General features: G+C 39.0%; 1 protein-coding gene across 1 annotated transcript in view; it reads left to right on the top strand.

The window, feature by feature from the left end:
* The window catches only part of CNTNAP5 (contactin associated protein family member 5), a gene marked incomplete at its 5' end in the record, with an annotated part of 321557 nt that overhangs the window by 260296 nt on the left and 39292 nt on the right, over positions 1-21969 (top strand). Inside the window, 6 exons of the mRNA XM_080622097.1 lie at positions 1323-1479; positions 9342-9469; positions 9651-9821; positions 11886-12104; positions 18505-18744; positions 20293-20517. Of these exons, the coding sequence (XP_080478223.1) occupies positions 1323-1479; positions 9342-9469; positions 9651-9821; positions 11886-12104; positions 18505-18744; positions 20293-20517 (1140 nt within the window). The remainder of the gene's footprint in view (positions 1-1322; positions 1480-9341; positions 9470-9650; positions 9822-11885; positions 12105-18504; positions 18745-20292; positions 20518-21969) is intronic.

Below are 21969 nucleotides of genomic sequence, written 5' to 3'. Positions count from 1 at the left end.
GCAGTCTAAGCTTGAAAGGAAAACAAATATGAATTAATTTTGCCAAGTGATTCTAAAACTCATTTTAATTAGACCCTTATACTCTACAGTTAACCTTGACTGCATTTCATATTTTAGGCTTTCTTGCTTTGTATAATGAGGAATACTCCCTACTAATAATTTTAGTAAATCAGAAAAATAAATGGATACATTTTTCTACGTTAGCAGTGCAGTTTATTTTTGGAAACTCCTGTGATCAAAAAGTCTTGATATGTCAATTTTGCTAAATTTTGCCATCTATGCCTGTGTAACTGATTACATTTCTTGATTTAAGGATTAAGAAGTCAACTAAAAAGTTACCTGAGCTGGAAGACAAAGTCAGTCTTAGCAAAATACTAATCTGTGAATTTCATTACATCTGAGTCTGCTTACTGTATCTGACTGTTAAAATTTAAATGCTTGATGTATAACAGATCACAAAATTTAAACAAAATCTATCTTGGTTTATATAAATACATAGATCTTGGAGCTCCTGTAGATAGAAAATAACGTCACAGAGACACATTAATTCCCAAATAGGGAGATCCTTTTCCCCACTTATGTACTACCTGGTTTAATATCTTACGGAGCTTTGCAATTGCAAATCCCACCCTTGGACTGCTGCCTTAGAAACCCATACAAATTTTGGTTTGTAGTTCTGAGAGGAACTGTATTAAACCCATTGTAATAGGTCAGTTTGTGTTTCATTTCTGAAGGGTTTTGTTCATTATATGTGAGCCTTAAGGTAAGAGAGTCCTGATTTAAGAGCTAGAGTCTCCTTTATAACTATTTGACTCTGCAAGAGGTCCTTGGCCAGTGCTGGGTGGTTCAAGACAACTGTGCAGTGTGAGTCATGCCAGGAGACATTTTTTTCAGATTCCTTCAGTGGTCAGATCTTCCCTCTAACATCACACAAAAACACTGGACACAGATGGTACAGACAGTGGTGTTGGGTTTGTGTGATAAAAGTCTTCACAGCTGAACTGTGCCAAAGTTCTCATGGGTGATTGGCACATGAACCCTATGGGGAACACACCTGCTCTTCAAACCAAACAGGATTACCATAGAGCTGTTGCTTTCTCAACGTACAGTCCATAAAACGGAAGTTGGGTAAAGTTTATGGTTTGTTACTTCATCTGTAGTTTTTCATCTTTTCTTTCAGAATTATTTAACGTGTGCACCTCCATTCTCTTTTTCATTCTCGGGAGATTCCAATTTGCTTATCAAGTTTTCTTTCTCTCTCTCTCTCTTTTTCTCTTTTCTCTTCTCTCCTCACCCCGCCCCTCTGTTTCCCTTTCATCCAGATGGAATGCCATTTGCTTGGTGGGTTGGCCGTGCCAATGAAAAGCATCTTTACTGGGGAGGATCTCTTCCAGGCATTCAACAGTGTGCATGTGGACTGGAAGAAAGTTGTCTGGATATGAGATATTTTTGCAACTGTGACGCAGATAGAGAAGAATGGTAATAAATTTCATGTGGTTATAGTTGTATCTGTCTGAGAGATGGGGATAGGAAGTAGGGCAAGAAAGCTCAGGAAGCTTGAATGGCTTGAGTATGGTCAAATGAAAATGAGATTCAAACTAGAATTTAGACTTCTGGTTTCATCTCAGATTTCTTATTTGAAACAAAGACATGATATCTGGCTGAAGCAGGTTGCTGAGATGGGTTGTTTTAAAAAATTATATGTTGTTCAATGCCAAATCCAGTTGTTCTATTTGTTTAAAAATTTCCATTGATTCTGCTGGAGCATTGCGTGAATAAAGGCTCTAGGAGGCTGGTACATGGATATACACCAGAGCAGAAAATTCAGGCATAGACAGTAAAATTCAGGTACAGACAGCTAAACAACAAGAAATCTGCTCTATCAGAAAAGACTTTCATTTACATTGAGTCCCAAGCATTTTAAAGTTAATGGAAAGACTTCCTTTAGTTTCTGTATGCTTTGGCTCAGTCTCTATAGGAAGTTTTTAGATTTACAGCATGAACATTCAAAGTCTTCCTTGGGTTTGGACCTTTGTGGTCTGCCGCGGGAACTTATGAAAGCACCCTCGCAACCTTCTTCCATCGTCTTTACCTTCCAAGACCGTCCAGCAGCTGAGTGCTAGTTGGTGAACTTTTCAATTAGTTCCATATTTGTGTTGAAGGGGACAGAAATGTCAGATAAGTGTTGTTAAAAATATAATTTGAAACACTGAAAATGCATGTGAAAACTCTGCTTCACCCTGTCTCACTTCTGGACTCACTGATAGGAGCTGCTGCCCTTTCTCTAAAAATAAAGATATTTTAACCTTGAGTAGCACAGAAATTACGAATAATGGATGTAGACAAGAAACGTCTTGCTGTAGCAGGCTGCTGTGTTTGAAATAGTGACCGAATTATCCCTGTGAAACCTTCACTTTAAAGAGAATGAGCAGAAAGGAGCTGTAAGGGGTCTTAAAACCAGAAAAGTAATTCAGAAATGACTTGTCGCTGTGTGAGGCTTTTTTGGTTGCTCGATTTCCAGACAGTGTGATTATTCTCTTGGATCCTTTATATCCCTGGAGTCACTGTTCACTTTCAAAAATCGCAGCCATAAGGGGATTTCTTCATGAAGATCATTATGTAAATGTTGGTTTATGAATGTGGTTTGTATAGATATTTAAAGAGGGGCTTGGCTGTGCATGTTAATCTATCTTTTCTTTAATGCTAGGTTGTCAGATGCATTTTGGTGAGGTTTGCGCATGAATATGAAAAGCATCTGTTTTTACTGGGGCTTGGCTCATTTCATAATCCAGATTTCACCTTTCAGTGAGCTACTAAAGTGGAGCAGGGTGTGTTATGTTGGTACACTACTGGAGTTGTAGTCTGAGATTGACGAACAGTGCACTTCTAGATTGTAGTAACAGATGCAAGGTGAAGGCTAAATGCAGTTTTAAAATGTTTCAGCTGAGCCTCCAAAGGAAATCACACCTAAATGAGTTATGCTGTGGATGTTTATCTCCATTTTCACCTCACACCCAATGATTTTGAACATCTTTAGCAGAGAAAGAGGGATCTCAAAAGTATTAGAAATTGCACATTTTATGAAAATTTATGCCAGGCTAAGGGGATAAAGCCAATTAAAACCCACAAGAAGCAGGTTAAGGAAGCATACACTTTTATTAGATTTTGGAAAACCCTCATGGGAGAGAGATGTAGGAAATCATGCTTCATTAGCTTGGCAGCATACAGAGCTACTTGTTTCTCCTGATTTCATGATAATAACAGGATATGCATAGAAGTTTCCCCAGCTGAACTGCCTACTGTTTGTTGGTTTGGGGATTCAGGTGTTTTGTTTTGGTTTTAAATCCATTTGAAATTTGGACTTTGGTAGTATCCTAAATTGCAGATTGCCTTTTTAAAAGCTAAAAAATCTTGACCTTTACAAAGGTTTTTTAAGTATAAGAAATTTCATGCCTCTTGAAGATAGCGTTGTGTTTCTCTGCTAGAACACTGACCCCCTGATACATAATGAGCATTTGAATCTAAAATCTGCTAAGATCTGAACTGTGACTTTAACCTGATATACATTATAGTGAAAGGAGCAAGACAGGAGCAAATGCATTTATTTGCCTTAGCATGAAATAAAGTGGGTGCTGCAGAGTGGAAAACCACAAAATCATTTTCACTCCTTTTACATAAATCAGGCTGCTCACTGCACCTCTGAGGTAGGAATTGACCAGAATAGTTGGAGTGTCCTGAAGAGGAAACAGGCATAGGTTTCTTATGTGGTTTCCCTAGACTAAGTCTTAAGTGCAGAAGAAGCTACTAATTTCTCAGAGCAGCAAAATAAACGGAAAATAGGAGAAAACAGACCTGAAAAAAGTCCTGAGCCAGGTGTTTGGCAGTACAAAATGCACACTTCTAGGCATGCTGAGTTTTAAATGATATCTAAGTAGATATCTGAGCCAGCTGTTATCTCTGGGCTCTTACTTGACACCAAGTTGGGTTCCCCTGGATGAATAGAAATATAATAGGTTGTATTTTTCACTTTTCTTTTTATTAAAGCATTCTAGTGAAAACTATCTTTTTCCATCTAGCTACTCACCATACTTCCAAACCCTACAATTTGATGACAGCTAATTTTGTCACTGCAGAATAGTGGAACATCTTAATGATTTTTGCTGGAGAATGGGAGAAGACCTCTGCTGAGGGAGCAGAGGCATAAGTTGTCACCCTAAACCAAGCAAGGGATCTGGAAAGGTGTTAAATGTAACATTGACTGTAATGCATGCCTCCAAAAAGGAGAGATTCCTGACTGTTGAAAGGTCTTGCTAGTGGATGGGAAGATTTATAGAAATATAGAAATACAGTGGCCACAAGCTGAAGCTAAATCTAGTTCAGAAAATGTTTTCTTTCTCTCTTCCCCTTCCCCAACACTGAGAATAGTTAACTGTTGGAACAAGTAATGCCACATGGAGGCAAATAAAGCCCTCTTTGGATGAGTTATATTTGTGCAAAGATGTGCCAGAGCCAGGATGCTGAAACTGGAAGGGCTGAGGAAAGCAGGACAGAGAAACCCAGCCACTGAAAAGCCCAGACTTGACAGGTTTTGTTTGTTCAGTCACTACCCTACACTGAATCCATTTCCCCAGAAGCAGCGGAGGCAACTCATAAATAAACCCTGCTGGAGGTGACCTGGCTGTATAGAGCTGTCTTGGATATCTGCCTTCATGACTGCATTTGTCAACAAACTGGAAAATCTGCCTGCAGAGAGCTGACTCTAGCAGGCCCCTGAGGTGTCAGGAATCAGTTCATTACTATCACTACCAAACTCTTTCTTTGTACCTATTCTCTAATTCAACAAAATATAGCCACTGCATCTTGCCTTCAACTATTAGGTATGTCCCCTTCTGTTGCTGTTTTTTTCTTTACTCTGTATTCTACATTATTGCACCCAGTAAAGCATTTTTGGATGCAGCTGGTGGGTAAGAGAGCAATTAAAATTTATTCATTTGGATTATTAATGATACATCCTGCATAGGACACTAAACTTTTTCTGATGGAAGCCTGTTTCACTAGCCCTTTCCTCATGTGATTCATTGACATCTGCTGATTCTTTTCCCCTAGTGTACTGTATTCATGAAAATCTGTAGTGAATATCTGAGCTACTGAGGCTCAGACCCCACCAGTTTTCACTAATGTACAAGAAGAAAGCGTACCAACAGGGGATCATGCATGAATAAATTATATTTAATGGCACCACTGCTCTACTATCTGTTTAAAATATACAGACACAGCTACCTAGAGATTACCAATTTACGATAGCTTATACTGTTAGGATACCATAGAGTGAGAACTTTTTGACCATGCTTTTATAAATAACCAGGAAAAAGAAAAATAGTCTCCTAAGGTAACTGTCAAAATAGTTATTTGTCATTTACAGGTAAGACTACCTGTGCTACATCTTAAAGTATCCAGTTGCTGCACTATCACCTTTAGCATTGCTGCACTTGCAGTGAATTTTTTTTTCCTTTCCTCCTCTCCCCAGACAAATAGAGCATTTGTTTGATGTGTAACATGCCTCATATAGCTTATTGAGGAAGGCATTTGGGTAGATACAGACATTAATCCTCAGACATGGATAAATAGATGACATGCAACTGTATTTAATACCCATAACTAAAAATATTTCAGTTTTTTTAATTTAAAGGGCATTATTGGATTTGTTTTGTTTGGGTTTTGGTTGTGGGAAGTACAAATTGATATCACCCTTTATGTGAAGAGCTCAGAGAAACATCTGTTTCTTGAGGGTGCTTTCCACCCTCTGAAATATATTCAGATTTTCATCTGAATTTGTGCCAAATTGAGTGCCAACTTAGATAAGCAGAAAGTCTACTTCCCAAGTTTATTAATATATTTATACCATTTTCTGCATGTACAGGACTCCTTTCAGGAAAGGGATAAGACCTGCTTTGATTTTTGTGAACTCCGGACTTAACTTTACATTCCTGGCCGAGGAGCATCACCCTCACCCCGCGACCCTCGTGGAGGCAGGACTAACCCGTAATTCCCAATACTGAGAAGCAGGGCATAGCATAGTACAAAAGGCATGCTTGGTGGAAGTGGCTACAGAGTGCTATGTGAAATCTGCTGAGAAAACTAAAGTCATGGTTTTGGCTAACGAGAGAAACAGCTATGGGAAACCAAATAGAATCTAGTTTTAAGCATATGTGAACAGCTAAATTAAAATACATATAAGTAAAAACTTTTTATTTGAAAACTGTAGTACAGTCAAGGGGTCTCCAAGCCCCCTCCAGGCAAAATTCCAAATGTTTTGTCCAAAACACAGAATATTTGTATTTTGTAGTGCCACAGCAGTGCCTCTGGGAAATTGTTTTACAGGTACGCAGTCCTCTCTGAGACATAATACACTGTATTTGAGAGGCTGCCATCAAGCACCAAGTAAAGGGAAGAGGAATTGTAGTGCTTTGCAAGAAATGGAGTCTGAAATAAGTTTAACTTCAAGAATACCAGGAATTTAAAACACTCAAAATTTAGCTCCTGTGAGGGCCTGCATTGTGTTCAAGCCTCTTTTCTGCTTTTCTTAGTTGAAGCTTCCTGACTTTTTATCGAAAACTCGATTTCCCACCATGAAATAATAATAATAAACTGCAACAATAGGTACATTGTTCCTGTCACAAACACATTATTTGAAGGGCAGAATGTTTTCCTGATAGGTTTTGTTTCAGTGTCTGCTTGTATGAGAATATCCTTACACAATTCTTTTCTGTCACGTGTGAGAGGACAAAATACACAAAATGTGCTGTTTGAGCTTCAAGAGAAACTTGATTGAGTTTTCAAGGCATTAACATAAAAATGAATATTTGTATTAGTTCTAGAATACTTTTTTTCTCACAGTTGAGCTACGTTACTAAAGTTCTCTGTGATACTGGCATATAACTAGTAAAAACTCTGAGTCATAAAATTCTATGTAAAACAACTTCATGCAATATAACAGAATATCTAATAAGTAAGGAATGCAGTTCTCAGAGCTGTGGAATAGATACCTTTAAAATGTCACCTTTTTTTTTTTTTTTTTTTTTGTAGCTATCTTCAGTGGTAGCTGTAGAAAGATGCTGATTTTTATTTTAATGCTGATTGTAGCTAGTCAAAAGACTGCACTATTTTTTGAATGAAAATAAATTTGCAGGGAACCTTGAACCTCCTTAAATAGTTTGTGGATTTTTTTTATTATTTTATTTTTCTAAAGCAAATGCCAGCTTAGTTATTCACGTATTTATTGCATATTTTGTGTCCTTTCTGTACATCTTTCTGCCTTTTATTCATTCATATTCTTCTTACTCCCACCTACTGAAGCACCTTATTTAATTATCTTCCTAAGAAATAAATAGTTCAGCTTTTGTTTCAACTGTTTCATAATCTGTTGAGAGCATTTATACTAACTTTCAAAGGCTGATACACTAAGCTATATGAGTATGCTGCTAAGAGGCCTCCGTGAAGAGATTTGGAAATCATGTACTTTTGATTCATACTTAACACTTTTCCTTCGGAGCATGTACTGAAGGCATCGCTCTGCCTTGTGCTTGGGAATTTCATCTGGCTGCACTTTGTCTGTGATTATCTGCATGTCAGACACCTGTTGAAACAAGAAAAAAATGGTAGAGTCAGAGAGGATACCTTTCATTTTCCCCTTGGAATTATGAGAAAATTAACTGTGCTGCATGCAATTAGAAACAAAGCAAAATGAATGAAATGTATGCAGCCTTTATAAAAAATATCAAAAGATCTGTTCTATTTCTTCTAACATTAAACAGAGTAGCACACTTAGCCAAGCAAACATCTGAAGTTGTATGTCATAGCACAGCTGCAGTGTTCTTCCTGATTATTATTTCTTCACTGAAGTCCTGTGTCCCTTCCCATAGCTGGAACTATAATGAGAGGTATGTTTGTGGAAGGTGTTATTACGAGCAGCATATAGGTAGTCTGGGATCCTGCCTGGAATGTCAGACTCTTTGGCAGTGATATCACTCAAAAAGTGATACCTGTTTCCTGAAGCTTTTTGTCGTAGCTGCCTGAAAGAGCAGTGGGTGTAAATTTGGGATTACTGCAGAATGTAGTCTTCACCTCTGAGCAGATAGGTGAGTTGAGTCCAGACCCTGCATGCAGATTGCTAAACCATGCAGATGTAGGGATCCGTTTCTCCAAAACTGTTGAGATTCAGCTCCATTAAGGATGTGCTGGCAAGCCCAGGTACAGCAAACCTCAACCTTGAGAAAAAATGCTAGGAGAAGGAAAACTCATCACTACAGAGGTAAGATATGGTAGCACCCTCCTCTCTATAATCTAACAATTGATAGAGATATACCTCAAGAGGGCAGTTCGGCTCTGGTAAGGTCAGGGTTGTATGCCTGAGGAACTCAGTTCAGTTCATGAAGTACAGTGGTATGAATGCACATGTGTATACCCTGCAAGAGTCAAAGCTGCTGAATCAGCTTAGGGACCAACAGCTGCCATGAAAGGCTGTGCTTCATTTTGAGGACAGCAATTTGCCCAGCACACACAGAGTAAAAATAAATTATCCTTTAGGAATCTTTCTCTTTTTTCCTCTTCCTTTCTAGCAGCCATGTGTAAGTTAGTTGCAGCTGAAGAATAAGCCCAGCTGACACAAACAAGAGACTGTAGTTCAACAGTGCTGTAAATCAGCCTTCAGTATTTCAGTTGCTGAACCAAAGTTCGCAGAGGCACATAATGTGAAGGGCTGATTCAGTCTGAAATCACTCTGCCAATCCAACCATCTTTGCAGTGTGCTGAATCAGTTGTGTAACAGCCATCTTGCTGTTGGATCAGATGCTGTCTGGCTGCCCTGTGCTAATTACGTGCTGGATCAGGTATTGTGTCACCTCTTCTTGCTCAGATAAAGCATAAAGCCAGCATAGATGTCATTATCTGTTTTCAGCTAACTTAACAGAAATGCAGACTTGGATTTAAACCCTATCCACATCAAATTCATTCTGCTGAGGAAACCCAGTTTACGTTAATGACCATCAGGCAGAATGGCAGCACTCTTCATCAGCTTCACCATCAGTAGGCACAGCTGAAACAGTTACAGTCCGTATCTGACATGTATCCAAATACAGTGTCTTCAGTGGCCAGAATTGTGTGTGAGCGTAGAACATACACATGCATGTATGTGTCTTAAGCAGTGTGTGCCAGTCACAATTCTAGGCAATCCTGCAAACGACCTTCCATTAAGTAAGCATTTTTCAAATACAGCCTTGCATAAGGAATGCTGGGGATTTTATCTGTGGTTAATCTGTATCTTTCTGTCTATTATAATCCAGGACAAATGACACTGGCCTCCTTGCTTTCAAAGATCATTTGCCTGTAACTCAGATAGTGATCACTGACACAAACAGATCAAATTCTGAGGCTGCTTGGAAAATCGGCCCTTTGCGTTGCTATGGAGACAGTGAGTACTAGCTCTTCTCAATTTCCATAGATAGAGAATGTTCCCTCTTTTTGTTTTGTTGTGTTTGTTGTGTTTTGGTTTTTTTTAATGTATTTGTCTGATAGAAGGTGGCTTTTCCATGTGCAGCTCACAGCTGCTGTCCTGCGCCAATTTACTATAGAGAAGGGTGTTGTGCTTTCAGGGCAGTTCTGGAACGCTGCTTCTTTCAACACGGAGGCCTCCTACCTGCACTTTCCCACCTTCCATGCCGAGGTCAGTGCAGACATCTCCTTCTTCTTCAAAACCACTGCCGCCTCTGGGGTGTTCTTGGAAAACCTTGGGATTAAAGACTTCATACGAGTTGAAATAAGATGTAAGTTTCACCTCCAAGAAATCTTAGTGTATTTGCGCAATTTGGCAGGTGCAGGAAGTGGGAAGGACATATTTTGTTCCCTCGTGGAACGGTGGGAGATGCCTGAAGAGGATAAGATAGAGACACAGAGACACTAATCTAGACTTACCTATGTCTCCTGTCAAAGTTTCCATCCGAAGTGACCACCTTGGTCATTACACTTAATCTAGTTATAGCTAGGTTTGTCTTTCTTAACCAAACAGGTCACTGAAATTACTTTTTCAATTACTTTTTTTTTTCCTCTTTAAAGGAAAAACTACTGGTTAAAGGTACCTGCAGATTGTAATTTTAGTTGAAAAAAATTAGTTGAAAATTTTAATACAGCCACTCTGATCTTTACTTTTATTTCTGTATAGTAACATACCCAGTCTGACACAGCTCTAGTGTTTCAGAGAATTCGGTGTGTATGGTACAGCTATGAGGTGAGAGTCTATGAAGGACGGGATGATAATGCAAGATAAGTGAGTCAGAGTTGTAATGGGCCTTGAATATTTCAAAATCTAGTAAGTGACTGAAATATGACTACTACTCAATCTATAAAGAAGAGTAGCAGGGAACTTAATTAGTGAGGGTTTGCCTCACTCCTGTTTTGATGACTTCAAATATTTATTAGCTACTAAGCAGTACTGTGGCTTTGACATGAAATGTGACTTCTGTGTTATAAATTCTGTTAAGCGTAGGAAAACAGAGTGCTGTGCATTTTACAAGATGCTTATAATAACCCAAATATAAAATGTAACAAAACAGGGCCCCAAGGCCCTTCAATTCATTAAAAAATGCTAAATGCCATGGTATGTTATCACGAGGTAATGAGGTATGATTTACTGTTAATTGCACATCAAAGTCCAATTTGGTTGTACTTCAGTGTACTGCATTTCATTCTCAGGGATATAGAAGTAAAATGACATTTTGATATCAACTATTACAAATACTGTAAACTACTAAGAGGATTGTTTAGTGAAAGCTTTTGTATGTGTGTTAAATCTCTACTCCTAGAAAAATGAGTTCTTAAAGAGTCTGGAGAAAGTCTTTTAAATGTAGGTTTCTTATTAGTAGTTTGGTGTTGTGTTTCTTGCTTCCAGATGGAATTTGCAGCCTAAAGGCCTTGTATCAAGGAAGCTCCACAGACCAGCTGCTTCATAGGAAAATGGCCTTTTAGCAGATGCAGAGGCTCAGAATAGATCTTTGTATATCCCTATGGAGTGTTTTCTATCTTACTATCTGAGAAGCAGCTTCAAAACCAGGCGTATCCAATTTGTTGAGCTTGAAATAACAGGTTTTTATGAATTTTCAATCCACAGCCTTCTGGTTGTGTGGTCTGTGGACCTGGGTCTTGGTCTTTCTGGTATATTTAGTGTTTTAGGAAGAGGAAAAATAATCAGTTGCATGAATATTTAAAAGTTCTGTCTCCTTTCAGGCTTCCAACAGAGGGACTCCTCCCTGTATGGGTGTTGTTTTTCAATTATCGTCCTGTTTCTAGGAGCCCCACTATCTCTGGATATGTGTTACGTACGCCTTTTTAGTTTTGAATCACCAAAAAAAAAAAAGTCAAGCTTATTCAGGCAAACAAATGCTTCTAGGATTCTCTTCTACCATATGCAGCCAAGTTCTGTAATTGTTAAGTACATGCATTTGGAAAGATTTAGGCAGAAAGAGCTCCTTCATCCTTTCTTTCATCTTATCATTATTTGTCAAAAATCTTTTGCTACCATTGTGTGACTTCTGTACAGCATTTGGCACTTTTTGAAGTAAAAGAGAGCTACTATTTCTAGAGCACTGCAATTGTTATAGCAAAAAAAGATGGGTACCCACAGCCAAGCATAATCACAGCAGAGATCAAACAGTGAGGCTGCAGGCATAGATTTATGTATAAGCTGCTGTGTAGGAGATGGGAGGTAAATGATGCTGTACTATTTGCTGACATAAAAGTTAATGGACCCTATACTTATGTAAGATTTCTTGGTGTCAAAACCGTAATTTAATTCAGACCTTCACTTCTTCTTCATATCTATTTATCTATTCCAGCTCCCAAAGAGATCACCTTCTCCATAGATGTTGGGAATGGCCCCAGAGAAGCCACCGTGCAGTCTTCTACACCCCTGAATGACAACCAGTGGCACTATGTCCGAGCAGAGAGGAACCTTAAGCAAACCTCTCTCCAGGTGGACAACCTCCCCAAGAAGGTCCTTGAGGCATCTGCTGAGGGGCATTTCCGCTTGCAGCTCAACAGCCAATTATTTGTAGGTAGGCAACCATGTAAGGGTTTCTGTAGATATATACAGTATTTCCATGTCCATACCTTGGTAATGCTGTTGTTTCATTGAGCTTGTGTGTAGTGACCTATTGTTCTTTCTCTTCTTCCACTCCTGCCTAGGCAACATAAAGTAAACCCAGACTACTGCGTTTACCCTTGAAGCCCTAACCATAGCTTAACTATATTAGATGTATAATGTTTATAGATGTATATAGATGTTTATACTAGATGTATATGTTTAGGGTCTAAGATTGCTTGAAACATATTTATTGCCAAGGAATTCTAGTATTTTTTCTTGTGCAGCACTGGATCTGTAATTTGCTGTAGGAAATGTGATCTCTCTTTTTAGATGCAATGTAAAAGGCACAAATTCATCATAAAAACTTCTGGGGCAAAGGTTGATGACAGTGTGGTCTTAAAGTCCATTCCTTCAAGCATGCATGCCAAAACCCTTATTTGGCCATAGAGTGCATGTATGAGAGAAGTATGAACACTGTCATAGCAAATACAGTTATTTTAACTGATGGCAATCTTTAAAACAAAACAAAACAAAACAAAAAAAAACAAAACCAAAAACCAATAAATAAAAAAATCTCCATTTGCCTATACTTTGTTTCTCTACCTGCCTTGCCAATGAAATCTAGATTGGGACCATCTTGTATTTCATAATATAATCAGGGATAACAAAAGGAATTTTGCCTTTTCTTTATTCAAACACTGTCTTTCTGAGTAATCTTCTCAGTGATGGAGTGGGTTGTAACCTGCTGCTTATTCAGGGCCACTAAAGTAACTACTGATACTTTCCATAAAATGGATTTTCTTAGCTGAAATGCTGCAGCAAATCTTGATCTGTCAATTCATTTTAATAAAGTTTACCTGTGTATCCATACCCTTTGATTTAAGAAGATTTTGGGGTATTTATTGGAGCTGTTTATTGTGCATGTGTGCAGTAATTATTGGGCTCTAAACATAAGGAATTAATCTGTTAATTACCAGATATAGCTGCATCGATGGCCAGGACCCCTTCCCACATAACTATTGATTTATACCTAAAATGATCTCTGAAAAGACTCAGTCAGAGGGAAGTTCACTGAAGAATTCACAGAAGGGAGACTTGAGACTGTCACAGTGAAAGGTTTCTGTTTCCTGGTGTGAAGCATGCTGCTAATTACTTGTTTCTTAAATGCCAAGATGATCCTAAGAGCATGTTCTATGGGAAGCCAGACTGGAAGGCAATAGGGTTGAGCTGCTAGACACTTCAGAAGCATTAGAGAAATCTAGCTGAGGTACTGTTTCCAGTTATAAAATGTAGACAGTTTAATGACTGGATAGGCTTTTCTAAATTTTTCATTGTGACTTTTTGAAGGAGTAAAAATGAAAGATTTATCATAAGCCACCAATCAGATATATCAGATACTTAACTGCTAACTATCTCACATCTGAAAAGCAGTGTTTACCTATAATCTTGCTTTTCTGTCTCAGCAAAATAAACAGGTTACCTGAACAAAATTGATGGTGGCTTTAAAGTGACACAATCAATGAATTGCATCATGAAAATCCATGACAGTTAAGGAACTCAACAGAGAAATGTGCCAACAACAACACTTGTCAGCAAAGACATATGCAAAGCCCTGCACCAGGGACAGAACAGCGTCATGTATCCCTACAAGCTGGGGATTGAGTGGATGAGTAGGAGCTGTGGTGCAGAAAAGGTCCTGTTGTTTTTGGTGGTGAAGTTAATTTGTACCTCATCTGAATGCAGCCATGTTTGAGGAACAGGTTTGTCCAGTGGATCTCCAGCAGTGACTTCCACCAAAATTTTTCTCTGATTGTACTTAATATTTACAGCAAACTCTAGGACATAGTTACCTTATCTCAGCCAAGAGGTGAAAAGTTCTCACTGTGTGCTAAATATATTGCATTCAATTGTCCATCTACACTTTTACTGAACCCTGAAAAAAATGGGACAGAAAATCTGATGTTTTTAGAAGTGCTTTCTTCATCCCTTAGCTCTACCGTATTGAAAGCCAAGATTGTTCATGACTTCAGAAGAGATGGAGACCTGGTCAGCCTCCTGATTCTGACACTGTCACTGGGTGCTCCAGGAAAGGGTGGCGGAAGTCCAGCAACACACAGATGTGTCACAATTTGTCTCTAGTGATGGTCTCATTCCATTCTCTAATAGGAAGCAACTGATTTAACACCTCAACTGTGTGGAATGAATTTTATCCATCTGAAAAACAAATGCATAAACAGCATTGTAAAAAGGAAAGAAGCAGCAGCACATAATATTACTCCCTACTCCCCCTGTAATCCACAATGTATTTGTTCCTGCAGCATTCTCCATACTGACACTGATGAAAGGGTTTCCAATCTAAGTGATTCTGTGTGGCAGGCTTCTGAGATAGCTTTCTGTGTGTGAAAAGTGGAAGGGAGAAATGACTTCTTGCTGCCAGCACACTCAAAATCAAACAAGCTTGGATTTTAAAGCAGCCTAGAGGAGTTAGAAAACCATTTCTCACTTTCTTTCAAGGGGTCTTGAATATCTAACTGCTTTAGGCTGCTTTATAATCCTCAGTCACAGCATGGATATCCTTGCACCAAGCTATGTTTCTTCTGTTAATTTTAAAAAAGGAGCAAATCCCAAGCAGACATACAGGCTAGATAATATCAACTGCACCAAACTTCCCAGCAACAAGCCAACTTGGCACATCACTGGCAGAATCATTCCTTTCAGTGAATGGTGGCTTTCAGCATTCAAAATGAGTGACATGTTTTTGAATAGTTCACCTGTCTTCCAGTGTGTCCCTGTGCTCTTCGAGGAGGTGTGTCATCATCTCCTCTCACCTAGTGGAAAAGGCATGACCATAACACTCCACTATGAGGAGGGGAAAGGCAGTCCTCGCAGACCTTTTTTGAGAACAGGATTTCCGTTTACACTGGTAATGTCAGAGAGGCAAAATACAAATCCTAAGAAGTTAATTTTATACATAAAGCATTTGATCAGAAGTTTCTGTGATATTTATTTGGTATGTTAAGGAGACTAGCAAAGTTAAGTGCTTAGGTTCCTCATTTTGACTTGGGAGCAAGGGAGCAGGGAATTCTTAGGTGAATCACAGACCAAATGTAACATACTCCAGAGTCAACATCTGAGCAGCTTTCTTGGGAACAGAGAAAAAGAAAGAGAGAAAAAGAAGTGGCATACTTTGTTTACTGTTGTTACGTTTAAAGGAGTCTGTAGACACTGTGAGATATTTTGGAGGCTAGGAGGAAGAATTAATCCTTGTGTATCCTGACAGCTTTGTGCAGCTTTCAGTTTGAGACTAACAAGTGTGACTTGGATGTCTTCTGAGGAATATCATAGCAAGTTCTCCTACTCCTGAGTAATAATAATTATGATTCTTATACTCCCATGGCCTTTCCTTTGTATCAGTTACATAAAGCAAGAATTCTCCTAAATTATTAATGCTGTTTCAGCCTCCCTAATCCAGTTCTTGCCAACAAAAAGTCCTTTGCTTTTTAAAGCAAATCCTCCATGCATTCATAGAATGTTAATTATTTAGCCAAATGTGTCACCAAGATACATTGTGAGTGCCCAGTTGTGAGCTTCTTGCTCCCTTCTCTGACTCTATTCCTTGCCCCAAGGCTTCTCAGTAAAATTTAGCTACATAAAACAGCATGGTTCATTTGACTGTCACCTCTACTCAGCAAGAAAAACCCTTAACCTTGGTGTTTATGGTCCTGAGGCTTATCCTAAAATCTGTTTTCCTGAACAAAACATTTAGGTCATATGACCAGCAGGTCAAAGGAGGTGATCCTGCCCCTCTACTCTGCTCTCGTGAGACCTCACTTGGAGTATTGTGTGCAGTTCTGGTGTCCTCAACATCAAAAGGACATGGAACTGTTGGAACAAGTCCAGAGGAGGGCCACGAGGATGATCAGGGGAATGGAGCACCTCCCGTATGAAGACAGGCTGAGAAAGTTGGGGCTGTTCAGCCTGGAGAAGAAAAGGCTACGTGGAAACCTCATTGCAGCCTTCCAGTATCTGAAGGGGGCCTACAAGGATGCTGGGGAGAGACTATTCATCAGGGACTGTAGTGACAGGACAAGGGGTAACGGGTTAAAACTTAAACAGGGGAAGTTTAGATTGGATATAAGGAGGAAATTCTTTACTGTGAGGGTGGTGAAGCACTGGAATGGGTTGCCCGGGGAAGTTGTCAATGCTTCATCCCTGGCAGTGTTCAAGGCCAGGTTGGATGAGGCCTTGGGTGGCATGGTTTAGTGTGAGGTGTCCCTGCCCGTGGCAGGGGGGTTGGAACTAGATGATCTTGTGGTCCTTTCCAACCCTAACTATTCTATGATTCTGTGATTCTATATCCATGAAATTGTCCAGTCCAAACGGTCTAGTAGGCTAGGAAGAATTTGTAAAGCCTAATTTGGGGTAGAATTTTGTTTTGTTTTCATTTTTCTCTGCTTCTCAGGAATGTATTTAAAGATTAGTGCTAATCAATTGAAGAAAACTCTTCAAATGCCCACCGAACAGATTTGTTTAATCAATACTGTGTGAATCTAGGATTATTTAGATGTTCTCTCTTAAGCCCTGTACTCACCAGGCAGAAAAACTGAGAAACTTATTTTACATAGTTTTCCAAAGTGCTTCAGAGAGCAGGAAGAATATGGGTAGTGCAATAAACATGACACCTGTGAAATAGTTAGCAATAGTTTGTACTTATTCTCTAAATGTTACAGCTGGGATTTGTATGTATGCAGAGAGAAGAGGCAAGAAAACTGTCATTTATGCTTGTGATATTTGTGGTAACCACCCATGCAAAAGAAAACAGAGTAGCTAGTAACCTTAAAGGGAGAAATCACACTTCTACTTATTTGAACATTGTTGGAAAATCTGTATGGTATGTTTGGTTTTGCAGCAAAATCTCCAAAGAAAATAATTGTGTCTGCACAGTGCGGCAAATGCAGAAGGTCCAATTCTTGTGCTCAGATGACCTTTAAAATAAGTGAGCTAACATTTTCTCACCTGAAAAGAATAGCTGGCTAAAGAGGAATTTGAGAGTATTTTTTTGTCTGAGAAAGGCATCATAAAATCAGCATGAAATAAACTTGTCTCACGCATACTATCTGTAGTTCAATTATTCTAATTCAAATCTAGTATTTCTGCTATTAGTGTACGAGAAATTAAAATATGATAGAATGGTACAGCAGAACAATAGGGATTTGGTAAGATTGCTTTTCAGACTGTTGCTTCATTCTCTTAGTTTGCAGAAGTCTTGCTTTAATTAAACAATTTATGAAAAAACAGATGCTCTTCTGCAAAGACTTAGCAATATATGTAAGCTCTTATCTCATGCATTTTGATATAGAACCAACTTCTACAGAAGAATAATTTGGAAAGATAGCTTGTTTCCTATTAATTTTGCAGTAAAATCACCAATAAAGGTAGCATTTCAGAGCTACAAACGCTAATAACTTCTGAAGCAGAATTAGATTTCTTAGCAGCAATCAAAATTGCAGCATCTTCAAAAGCAAAACATTGGCAACTGCCAAACAAAGCCTACAATAAGAAAAATGGTGATTTTTTTCACAGACTACTCTAACAATCATTATTAACATCATTCTCAGAGACCACCTCTTATGGAAAAAGTGTCTTCATTGTAACGCTTTTAGCAATTCCATTGGGCAGATAAGAAGCTAGTTATTTTGTAGAGATGGAACTGCCCTCTTGGGTAGACCATTTTGGTCTTTAGGAAGAAATGCAATTATGTTTAACAATTATAATAAATAACACAACTGTGACCTGAACACATGTTTCTTGCCTACAACAACCATTCACATGCAACATCAGGTTGGGCAGTCGTGCATAAATTCTGACTCATTTCCCTTCACCCATTCCTGATGCTGAACATGATTCATCCCTACTATATAGACTCATCAGTATGTGTGACTCAGCTGTTGTTGGGATTAGAGTATTATTTATTCTCTGTACTATGGCAATAAATAGAAAAAAAAAAAAATTAGGTTTGGATTTCTCATGTATTAGGTGATATGCAGACATACGATAAAGAAGCTAATCTTTTTCCCAAACGAATTTGCAGTTCAGATGCCAGACAGGGCAGTAGATAAGGCAGGAAAGAGAAGAATGGCAACAAGAAAGTGTCACATACAGCTTTTTAGTCCTTTCATAAAGACAAATAGAGACCTTTAGTTTCCAGGGCTGTCCCTCTGTCATCTTCTGCCTCTGTATGAATAGATATATAAGAGAGAGTACTTTTTAAAATTCGCAGATTTGTATTTGTACTCTGCATTTAGCTTCAGGGCTTTGATTGCTGTGCAGATTCACCAATGAATGCGTGTCCTTTTTTATCTCTTTTTCAGGGGGAACAGCTTCCAGACAAAAGGGCTTTTTGGGATGCATTCGATCTCTGAATTTAAATGGACAGAAACTTGACCTTGAGGAGAAAGCTAAAATGACACCTGGTGTTAAACCCGGATGTCCAGGACATTGCAGCAGTTACGGTAACCTCTGCCATAATGGAGGAAAATGTGTGGAGAAGTATAACGGTTACTCCTGTGATTGTACCAACTCAGCCTATGAAGGACCTTTCTGCAAGGACGGTAGGCAGCAAGCTTTTACCCTAAGTCCTTAGTGGTCTCTCAATTACAGCAGTTTCACCCATGTCAGCTTGGTGTCCCCTATGTTACAAGAAGATGTTCTAATATTAGGTATCCTTTCAGCATTTGTTTATCTTAAGCAGCCTAGAGCCTCCATTTGTGGACTTCAGTGATGGCCTCAGAAATTAAAATAGTATTAGTTGTTCTATTAAAGTTACCAGCTGTATCCCACAATGATCCCTGTATTCAGTTGCATATAATTGGCCCAGAAATTAACAAATAGGGATGAAATTTCTCATAACAGTGGTCTGCCTGAATCTGAATATTTTGTTTGTTTGGTTTTAAACCTCATCCAGCTTCATCCACCTTAACAAAGCCTTGAGACCTTTCATTTACAGAGTTTTAGAGCAATGGTATGACAAAAAGAGGTAGTCTTTTTATGTTTTTTTGCCATTTCTGTGACAATCTATTCAAACTTACTTAAGAGACATGAAAAATAAGCATGAAGTATCCAGGAGAAAACTGATTTACCTGGTTCAGTCTCTGGTGAAAGTGCCTTTACTGAACCCTGAACCTTTCTGGTGGCTCATAGGAGATGTTGCCAATACCAGAAAAAGGAGCAGGGCAAATACAGAGCATCCAATTTAGATAGCAAGTTTTCTGGGATTCGAATGAACTAGCAAAACTCCTGCTCAGTAACAGCAAGGTGCCATGTGAATGTTTAATTTCCATGGCTGCCCCTCAGCCATCTCACAAACGGTTATGTTTACTAAGTGGGCTGCATCACCTGCTGGTGTAAATCAGTGTAGTTGCACTGCAGTCCACAGAACTGTCCCCAGTTACATGAGCAAACGATTTGGCACCGATGGCACAAAAGGTGTATCAAATAACCATATAGCGTACTGTTAGTAGATGCTGCTGTAGAGGTGGAGCTGCTTTACTGGAGAAAGTACTTGCAGTCAGTCTATAGCTGAAGATATCACCATCCTGACTTTACCTCACATTAGAAAAAAACTGCTCTTACCGTATCTGTGTATTTCATGGCCAGACCATGTTGTGTTCATTGAAAATACAAGCATTAGTTCACAGGTTCTTAGCATGCACAGGTAAAGGTTTCTCTTCTTTTGGAGCAACCAAAGACAGCTTCACTCACTGGCTGTCTTTGGGTCAGTATGTTGCTTTAATAATGTCTTTGTTTACAAAGGAGACTGGAAAGGACAAATATATTGTCTTTAATGGGGGAGAAACAGAGAATGCTGCCTTACAAGTCAGCTGTCAGAAGATGGTGAACTGAGCATTTATTTGGCTGACAGACATTTTGGACTGTTCCATGTTGTGGAGTTCTGACTCTGGCACTAAAACAATTGAATTTAGAGGCCTGTCTCCATACACAGACTAAGGAAGGACACACTGCTTGTCCAAAGTAAGGACCGTTGGGTCAGGGGCATTTTGCACTATTCTGCTTCTGAGGCAGTCAGCTCATATCCATGCGGGTCGTGGAGATCTGAAAATGCAGTAGCTGAAATTCCCTTGATTTATGTATGCTTTCAGAGGTTTCGGCATTATTTGAAGCTGGCACTTCCGTTACCTATATTTTCCAAGAACCTTATCCTGTCACAAAAAATGCAAGTACCTCAAGCTCTGCCATTTATGTGGATGCTGTTGTGTCCAAGGAAAGTATCGCGTTTAGCTTTCTCACAGCACATACTCCAAGCCTTCTGCTGTACATCAACACCTACTTTCATGAATATTTGGCTGTGATTCTCTCCAAAAATGGTAAGTAGTCTTGATTTGCTACCAAAGGGAGACCAGTGTAACTGTGTTAAGTTTTTTGTGAGAATAGTATAGAATTCCGCTCTAAGTTAATTTCTGTGTCTACAACTTTATCAACTTTGTGGTGTTCAGTTCATGCAAATGGCCATCACTCTTGTTTATGTCCCTTTATTTGGCATTCAGTGCTACACTTGCCTGTTCAGTCTTTGAATAATCATGTTGTTGGGGTTTAAAATGTCCTTTGACTTTCATTTGGCAAGACTGTACAATAGCAATTCCTTGCTATTTATTCCACACTGAGATCCATTAGGCCTCCAAGATAAGGGAATGAGAAATACCATGAATGTACAAGAACACTTGGTGGGTAAATATATTATGATTTTATCTTTTGCATTCTATCTTGGCATACATATTGCTCTTCATGGGTTGTTTCAATGGAATATGGCCAGTGCGTCTGAATATTAAAGCCAGAAAATGTTACAGTTTTCTGGGTTCACTGACTAAAACATGAGGTGTAAATCCATTTTCTATTAAAAGGTACATGGCATAGGGACTCTTTGAAAGCATGTAAAGTTTTTAGGGGCATAAGCCCTATGTCTTCTCAGTAAGACTGATTCTTGAGTCCTTGCAGTGCTTTCAGAAAACTCTCTCCAGACAAACATCAACCTAGACAAATGGGGATATTTGAATTATTCAAGAGTTATCAGGCACTGGAGCAGTGGAAGTGATGAGTAAGCATACTGGTGAGTCATTAGCCTGTGGCAGAAGAATAGAAAATTAATGCTATGTGGTTGAATATGTACATTTGACCAGATGACCCAGAGCACTCTGAAGGCTTGCAAATTCCAAAATAGCTAAGCTTTCAAGTACCGTTAAATGAAACTAGTAAAGGGAGAAAGAAATAAAAAGTGTTTTATTCTCTATATGGGCTTTGCAGTAGTTTATTTCCTGGTTACATCATGTGTCTAGCATTCAGGCTGATACAAGATGAGTGTCCAAATCCCTGAGAGGGGTGGCTGGGACATTATCAGCCTGGACCCATCTCCCCTAAGTGGAAGTCACAGCAGGGCAGTGGAACTACTGAGGAAATTCTCTCTCCTCTCCAATCCTAGATTTATGTCTCTGATTTGCTCTCAGAGGCAAGTGCTTATGATTTTCAGATATATGACTATTCTAGTGCATAGCTCCAAGGTGGCAGAGGTTAGGCCCTGCTGAGGTGAAATGTTGGAATGCTTCTTAGTTACACTCTGGTTTCTTCATGCCACTCAGGGAATCAAAAATAGCTCTAAAGTGAATGAAAATGTAATACCCATTCAAATCACCTTAACTGCTGCCAAAGTAATATAAAATGACCTTAGAAAAATGAGTCAATTGGCTTGTATTGATGAAATACAACCATAAGTAAGTTGTAATTGTGACATTCTGGAAGGAGGGACTCTAATGGTGATTGGGAAA

Source organism: Psittacula echo (genome assembly GCF_963264785.1).
Source record: "Psittacula echo genome assembly, chromosome: 6".
In the NCBI taxonomy this organism is placed as follows: domain Eukaryota; kingdom Metazoa; phylum Chordata; class Aves; order Psittaciformes; family Psittacidae; genus Psittacula; species Psittacula echo.
This window is presented reverse-complemented; position numbering and strand designations above follow the sequence as displayed.